Source organism: Corylus avellana, chromosome ca9, assembly GCF_901000735.1.
Source record: "Corylus avellana chromosome ca9, CavTom2PMs-1.0".
Taxonomy (NCBI): Eukaryota; Viridiplantae; Streptophyta; class Magnoliopsida; order Fagales; family Betulaceae; genus Corylus; species Corylus avellana.
In genome coordinates this window covers 17,312,294-17,320,631 of record NC_081549.1, presented here as the reverse complement: position 1 = coordinate 17,320,631, position 8,338 = coordinate 17,312,294, and the positions used below count along the sequence as shown (strand labels likewise).

At 37.3% G+C, this 8,338-nt stretch overlaps 2 protein-coding genes across 3 annotated transcripts; both read left to right on the top strand.

Moving 5' to 3' along the window:
* The first annotated feature begins 336 nt into the window (after positions 1-336).
* Positions 337-3,531, top strand: LOC132161789 (uncharacterized). 2 transcript variants are annotated; one of them, XM_059571979.1, is made up of 4 exons: positions 337-879; positions 1,939-2,393; positions 2,921-3,209; positions 3,311-3,531. In XM_059571979.1, the coding sequence occupies exons 1-4, from the start codon at positions 438-440 to the stop codon at positions 3,406-3,408; spliced, it is 1,284 nt and encodes a 427-aa protein (XP_059427962.1). In that variant the 5' UTR covers positions 337-437; the 3' UTR covers positions 3,409-3,531. The 2 variants fall into 2 exon arrangements, with proteins under 2 accessions (XP_059427962.1, XP_059427963.1); XM_059571980.1 differs by having other exon boundaries at positions 2,954-3,209; positions 3,311-3,529.
* A 2,210-nt stretch (positions 3,532-5,741) lies between these two features.
* Positions 5,742-7,128, top strand: LOC132192367 (uncharacterized). The gene has a single exon (XM_059607684.1). The coding sequence runs from the start codon at positions 5,988-5,990 to the stop codon at positions 6,948-6,950; it is 963 nt and encodes a 320-aa protein (XP_059463667.1). The 5' UTR covers positions 5,742-5,987; the 3' UTR covers positions 6,951-7,128.
* Positions 7,129-8,338: the final 1,210 nt, after the last annotated feature.

Sequence of the window (8,338 nt, the reverse complement as noted above, 5' to 3'; positions counted from 1 at the left end):
TATTATCCCAAAATTTTCATATTGCCCATAATTTTTATTTTTTATGAAAAAAAAAATAAAAACTTTGGGGGGGCAAAAATGGCCAGATGTTAGCCACCTAGAATTTTTTTATTTATTTTTTTTTAATTTTTTTATAAAAAATAAAAAAATAAAAATTAAGGGCAATATAAGAAGTTTTGGATACAATTAGCTAAATTGCAAAAATTTTAAACTTTAAAAGATAAATTACAAAAATTAAAACTTTAATGTTAGAATTGAAAAATACTATCAATTTTGGAGGGGTGAACTTTAATTTTACCTTCGCCTAATTTGGAAAATCGGTGGGAAGCGGGAAACATGTGACCGAACCAAACCTTCTCTGGGGTCTTCCAACTCTCAGGCCTCGCACTTTCTCACACGAAAAAACAAAAAAAGCGCAGATTCTTTGATCGCAACCAATGTGGCAGGTTCTCTTAGCTGCAGCAGTAGCCGGATCCACCGGTCTGGTGGCCAAGCACGTCTTCAACACAAATGCCGATCCTGTTTCCGATCAGACCCAGAACCCATTTGATCATTCCAAGCCCCAAGTCCCGGTCGCTTCCACATTGGGGTCTCCCCCGGCCTCGAGTGGTTGCAACGACTTTGGAAACGGAGACGGAAGCCACTGCCAGAGACAGGATGGGATCTTCAGGTTCTCGAGCTCGGAGGGTGCGTCGCGATCTGGATCAAAGAGCTTGCGGAAGAAAGCGGTTGGGGCTAAGAAGGCTGGAGACAGATCTGGTTGTGCAAGGGAGGAGACGGAGGTCCCGAGGAAGAGTTCGAGGAGTTTCGCTGTTCGCTTGAAGAGGAGGACAACTACTAAGAATGTGGCTGCAAAGCCTGGATTGTCTTCCTCTAAAGGTTAGTGAACTGTTTGGTTAGTGTGAAATTACAACCTTCCGATTGTTATGCTTGTGCGTGTTGGGTATTTGATTAAAATTACTTCTGTTGTTTAAGTTCGTACACGTTATTATCATTGCAGCCTTCAACTTTGTGTCTGAAATGTGCGTATTAGATAATTTTGAATGCTCTAATGTTGATGCCAAGACTACAAAATTGATGAAATTCCACGCAAAGCGATCATCCATAGCAATCATGTATTCAGAAAAAAAAAAAAAAAAAAAAGTTTGTTAATTTCAATGATTGAGTGATATGGGGTATTAAGGTTTGCAAGGAGTCCTTTTAATATTTTAAAGAAAAAAATTGATCGCTTGAGGTAAAGAACGTGACAACCCGAAATTTTAGTGCAATAGGTGGATTGCCTGCATTGAAGGAGTAGATTATAAAGGTGGTCATGAATGCAAAGTCTCACAATAATTTTTATGAGTGGGATTTGAGCGGGAAAAATCATGAAAATAGAGAGGGTGAACTGTCTCTATTGAGTGGATAGATTATAAAGGTGCTCGTTGTATTAAGTCTTACCTTAATTTTTTACTTGGTGAGATTGGACAACTCAATTATTCATTTTAGAGTCATTGCGATTGACGTTTTTTTGGGTTGTTACATATAAAGTTTCATGCATCTTGGAACACAAAGTGATAAAAGATTGCTCTATATTAAAATGAGAAAAAGTAGGTCAATTATGCAAAAACTTAAAAAGGGAAAGAAAAGCCTTTATATGATTGATGACCGCAAAGGAAGAAAATGATTTGCTTGTGCTAATTATCCAACAACTTTGTTTCCTGTCACTGTAATGAAGCTCTATGGGGTCCAACTCCAATATGATAACTAGCCAAACTAGGCCCCCCACCCCCAAAAAGAGAAATGACAATATTAATTGCTAGCGGTTAACGTTTTTGTTTGTCTCAAATCTATGCGTTGTTAGTGAGCGTTTATCTGTTTTCATTTTACTAGTTTGCAACTTGCGCGTGCTCTGCTTTTTACATAATTTTTAAGATCACTTCATGTTGTATTATGTAGAAAACTCCATATTTGGTTGGGGGCTTGGTGTTGGGATCATGTACATGATGTCAGCGGGGAAAGTTGAGATTAGTAAGCTGAACACAGCCATGGATGAGACTGCAAAGGTTGTCCAGGAATTAAAGACTGAGCTTTGCAAAAGAAAATCATCGCCGCATCTGCATAGTCCGGGTTCTGCTAGTGAAGTCGATGGAAAGTCAAAGAAAAATCGCAGCAAGAAAACTCAATCAACCAAGTTTGGTGCAGGAAACAGAGACCCTGATGATATCAAAGTTTCTGATCTCCCTGTTATTGACGATGGTGAATGCACAAGTAGTGTGCTTACTGAAGAGCCAGAGCCAAGGGTGCTTGAAATAGATCAACTGGAAGCTGAGCTAGAGTCTGAACTGCAAAAGCTTCCTTGGTCCATCACAGAAGCATCTCACCAAGAGGAAATGAAGGTAAATCTGGGTGAGGTGAGATTTTTCTTCTAGAATTTTTGTGTTCTATAAGATTACTTTAACACATAAAGATGTGTCATACTATTGCGCTCATCTCCCTCTAACATTAACAACATGGTACATGCTTCTGATTTTTCTATATAGAGTTTTGTGTCAGTTCTAGATACCGGGATTTATGGCTTTGATACACTATTATGTATTCAACTACATAATGCCATACATATATATTTTCAAGTGTCTACTTTCTAACATGGCAGCAAAAATCATCCTTTGAAATAACAGATGAAAGTACATTTAGCACCCAACTGTAATTTTTCAGTCACATTAGAGAGTAAACATTTGGGAGTATGTATAGCATTCCTTGGATTGAATTACTTCTTAAAAGACCAAAAAAAAAAAAAAAAACCCCTTTTTGGTTGTTAGAATACTTCCATGCTGGACATTGCACAAGATGAATGGTATGTGCCTGTGGGCATGGTAATTCATGAAATGTTGATGCAGTTTTTGCGCCTTTCTACTAAACTATGCATCTTTCTGGATAGTTCTCTCAGTTTGACTTGGGAAATGTTGCACAGACCGATGCTTCAGCTATGGGGTTTCATGAAGCGGAGGGCCAGAGTTTGGACTCTTATAAGTTCAATGGAGTAGTGCCAGCTGAACTTGATCAGAAACTTTGCCATTTGCTCATTGACCAGCAGGAAAACCAAATTGTGGAGCTGGAATCTGAATTGAATTTGGCCCAATCCAAGCTCCAGTCCAAGGAAGCTGAGCTCCAAGCATTGAAGGAGTGCGTTAGACGCCTAACCGATTTCTCTCTGTCAACTGTTTCGGGTAGGACTTTCAAACTTCACCCATTTAAGCCAGTCGTCATGTGAAAAAAAGTTGTGGTTTTTGTTTACTGACTATTTCACACATGGCATTTTTTTCCCTAGAGGATGAAACTGCAGCACATGAGGAACAAGAGGAAACCTTATTGGTTGGGATGAAAAGACCTACGGACTCAGAATCATGCGGCCATTATGTAGGATGATGCTATATATTTTGTGGGTAAGAAGGTAATATTAGCACCTCCTTATTAGAAAAATACTAGTGAATTTTTTTTTTTTTTTTTTAATCAAAACTTGTATTACTTGCTTTTCTTACATTCTGCACATGTAATTACCAGTTTTATATTATGATAATGTTAATTTATTATGTCTTGTATCTCGCACCCAATTGACTTATCTAATCTGCCTGCTCTTTTGTGGGTGCCAGAAAGGAAGCCAGAAAGCTTAGTTGACTTTCTTGTTTTGCTTTTCAGTACTCCATTCACGTATTTTCCTAAATTGCACCGAGCACTCAGAAGGTGGTTTCAATCACCGAGGATAGTAGTGGAAAGTGGTAATATTTAGTGCGGTGGTGATTGCTCAGAGAGATACATATATAGAAAGGTGTAGACATGGTAGGGTTTAGGAGGACTGTGAAGATTCCCACCCTATGAAACTCTCTCTTTTTTTTTTTTTTTTTTTTTTTTAATAAATAAATAAACACTGAACCCTACCCCCTGACACAAGTTATAAGGTCTATTATTATTATTATTATTATCAAACTATTTCCTTAACTTTCTTTAGAAAAATTATTTCAAATTAAAGTGATGTTTTCCAAAAATGTATTAAAAAAAATGTAAATAGATGTGAGAATTACATGTATTTTAATATATATCATTGGAAAAAATTCAGTTTGAAAGAAAGGTTTTTAAGTCGGTTCCATGCAAACAAGTAGCTTTTTTTAAAAAAAAAAAAAAAAAAAAAATTTTTTTTCTTAAATTTAAGTAACAAAACTATATTTTTCTTCTCTATTCAATGCAATTGTAACATTTCAAATGCTTAAAGAAGTAATTGAGAACAACAAAAAATAGGTTATTGGGTATCTATTGCCGGTGCTGTTATTGTTAGGGGATAATAATTCTTAGCTATTACAATGATACATTTAACTATTCTTTTGGATTGGTAAAACAAATGTGGCTATTCTCATTAATCTTTAAGAATACTACATCTAAAGTCCAATCATCTTATGTTCCACAAAGTTAAAGTACAAGAATCATGCGATATTTTTTCATGAACAGTACTTTGACTAATTGTTTTTGTAATTGAAGATATTTTTGTAATTGCCTTTGTCTGTCCCTGCAATCAATTGTGAGAAGAAGTCACCGATGAAGTATTCGGACAAATGTGTATACCGTCCGTAAAAACCTGCTCCAACATGTGAGTACTGAGTACTTTGAAAGCCACTCACAAATGTGGTCGGGTAGGGTTTGTTTAGGGGAAAAAGAAGCAGCTCGACACTTTGAATCTGTGCTGGTAGTTGAAAGAAAGACGTAAGGGTGAGCTATGGCTAGGCCCCCCCATCTTCCCCACCGGCTTTTACTTGGCAGTTACGGCAACTGTGGTTTTTAATGCCTACACATAACATTAGGGTAGAAATATAAAACACAGAAAAAAGAAAAAGAAAAAAGAAATACTGTTGAAATACCATCTCTATAGATGATGTGAACCCATTAAGCACAAATATTAGAAGAAAATGAGAAATTAATGATGACAAGTGAGAAAATAATATTTTTTTTAATATTATCGAAATAAACAATAAATCAAGCGGACGGGAATCTAATAAACTATTTGATGAAGCTTATAGTTGATATATGTGATAATTTAATATAATATCAGAACAAAAATATCAAGTTCTTTAATGTTTTATGATAAATAGTAAGACTATTATCAACCTTTTTGTTTTTCTTTTTTGTCTCTAAGAGAGTAATTATTCTAATTATAATTATTTTAATCATTTCTCTCTCCCTCTCTTTCTCCCTTATTTAATAGACATATTTTGAATAACTAAAATTGCCATCGTTGCTGAAAATGTTATAATTAAACAGTTTTGAAACCATTATTAGAAGCTATTAATGTGGGTTGAGAAGAAAGTGGGAGCAAATTAAAATCATATATCTTGTTTTTTCTATGCAAACTAAAAAAATCATTTAGTTTAAACAGAGAAATAAATATTACTTGATTAAAAGCAAATCTACAATCATAGATTCTTGAGTGACTTGAGTGGACAAGAAAAAGAAGGGAACGGACAAGCAAAGCCTCATTAGACTGTAACTTGTCCAATTTCCAAGATAATTACTCCTCCTACCATCATAATATAAAACCGACAAAGAAACCAAACTCAACTAACATCTAACGGTTATCATTGCTTCAAAATTTACTGTACACATGCATCTGAAGACTTGATATAAATATTATATAATAGTGTACAAAAAAGTCCTTAAGAAAATAATATTAAAAAAAGAAAGAAAACTGACTCCGAGAAGAGACTGCCAAACTGAACCCTACAACTACAAGCTTGGAAAAATAATTTAACTTTGAATCAACCCATCCGTGCGAAGATGAAATAAAGGGCTGGGGAGGGGAGTAACATAGGATACGACACCCATATCTTTCTCTCTTCCAAAAAGAAAAACTCTCATAGCAGTTGTGATACAGAGAGACAGAGAGGGAGAGAGAGTGAGAGAAGGAGGTAACTTTTTTCAATATCAGAGAAAGGGTGAGAGAGAGAGAAGGGTGGGTGAGAATGAAGCTATCCACAAAACCCATATCGAGTCCGGGTCGGACCGACAAGTTCCCGCCGCCATTGATGAGGTTTCTGAGGAGCAATGTGGGGAGCAGAAGCAGAGGCAGGTCACGTACAAGCCCGATGTTTGTTAGGAAAAAGAACGCCGCCATTGAAACACAAGAACCCTCTTCTCCGAAAGTCACATGCATGGGCCAAGTGCGCGTAAAGCGCTCCTCCAAACAAGCGGCTACAGCCGGACCCGGTCGGCCCTGTCGGGCCGGAGCCCCGACAAAAGGCTGGTGCAAGTGGCTCCGGAATGCCCTGTTCTGCCACCATATCGCCCGGAAGATCAAGTCCAAGTCGTGCCGACCCGCTTGGCGCAAGTGCGTGTTGTTTTTCAAGGTGGGGTTTCGACGAAAAGCCAAAATTCGAGAACATTCACCGAAGGTGGAGGAGCAGAAATTTGGGAATAATAGTGAATTGTCAGAGCAAGCGGACGAAGAAGATGAGAAAGAAGCAGCGAAGGTGTTTGTGTGTGATTCTTCTTCACCACCAAAGAACGCTTTGTTGTTGACTAGGTGTAGATCTGCTCCTTACAGATCTTCATCTTTAGCCAGTAGATTCTGGGGTTCACCGCTCATGGCGGAAGAAACACAGAGAGCAGAGCAGGAAAACAGAGAGGAGCACGCAGAGACTGAGAAACCGACTTTGGATCAAGAATCGAGAATAGGTCCTGAGACGGAGGGAAAGTTGGATTTTTTGAAAGAATTTGAAGGTCGTCCAATTACAGAACGATTCCTCAAATCCGAAAATCTCGAACAATTGAAAGCAGGGGAAGCAGTAGACTCTGTACAGCCTCTCATACTCACAAGGTGTAAATCAGAACCAGCAAGAACTGCAGAGAAGCTCTACGCAGATATGAATTTCTGGAAACAGAGCAGGTTGGGACTCACTGATTCACACTCCCCGTATGTTTTGTGATTAATTAATTACTATTTTTTTTTTAATCTTCTTTTATTTGGGTAACTCAATTATATTGCCTATTTTTCTTTTTTTCTTTCTTTATATACAATTACATGTTGGGCTGTACGAGAGAATCTGTATGGCGCTTTCTTTCCTTGGTAGTTGATAGTAATATAAAAGGGTTAAGTTGTTCGTACACTGAAAGCTGAAGAATCAATGAATTGTTGTGTTCAATGTTCAATGTTCATCATCCCAACTCTCTGCATCACATCATGGGCAGCTGATCCCTCTATATTTATTACTTCCATTGTTGTGTCATTTACATCACTTTGTGGTTTTCAACAAAACTTGGTGGAACTGGCAATTCTGGGACTCTTCTCGGTGTCTTCTGCTTTTGCTTTTATAGGCTTGTTTTGGGTAAATGGGATTTTGATTAATACAATCAACCATACAAAAGCATCTTTGGATGGAACAGGATACTGTGACCAAACTTTTTTATATCATTTATTAGAAAGTTATTATATAATATTATCTTTTATCAGATCACCCACCTGCATGCCTGCCTCTTAGAATCTTAATTGGGATTTAGGATTTTAGATCACCAGTTTGAAGTTTTAATGATGTCTTTAAACAGAAACAGAAACAGAAGTTGTTGTGTAATGTGAAAGATGCGTGGGTGGGTCGTTGTCGATTGTCCGCTACAGGGCGTTTTATATGGGGTTGGGAAACGTAAATCCGTTGTTCGTTTCACATTAGATAAGAAATAGAGGGCGGACACTGCCTCTTGGTTCAGTCCAGCTAACTGGATTGGACATGTACTGGCCTTGAGGGCTTAATTTATTGGCCCTCAACAATGACTAGGACATTTATCATGATGGAAAAGAAATTATGATGACAATTTTTATGGACTTTTAAGGCTCGATAGAAACCTATTTTGTCTAATCCCCTTTCTAATGTTGTTTGAAAAACAATGTATATAACATAGATTCGGTATCTCTCTTGTTGTTTTATGTGCCTTAGCTTTTGCTTCTTTTGGCATTTTCTTCTCTTGGTGGTGATTCGGTGAAGCACGATACTAGAGCGATGCACGCTATACCCACGGTCTAAAAAAGAGAAATTGTGGGATAACTGAACATACTTGTAGAAAATGTTGGGAACACTATGCCAGATCTTGTAAGGATCAGCATAGCAACATTCCTATAAGTGTCTCATTATGTTTCAAGTCATCTGGTTACATTAGACTAAGCATATATAATCCCTTTTGAGTATGATATCTTAGAGCAATGTTAACCTCTACAACACATGATGTATCGAGAGTTAGGTCGCAACATCCAAGAAGCAACACAACTTGACGGCAATGAGTACAAATACAATACGAATATGGTACCAAATAGTCTCTCATTTGT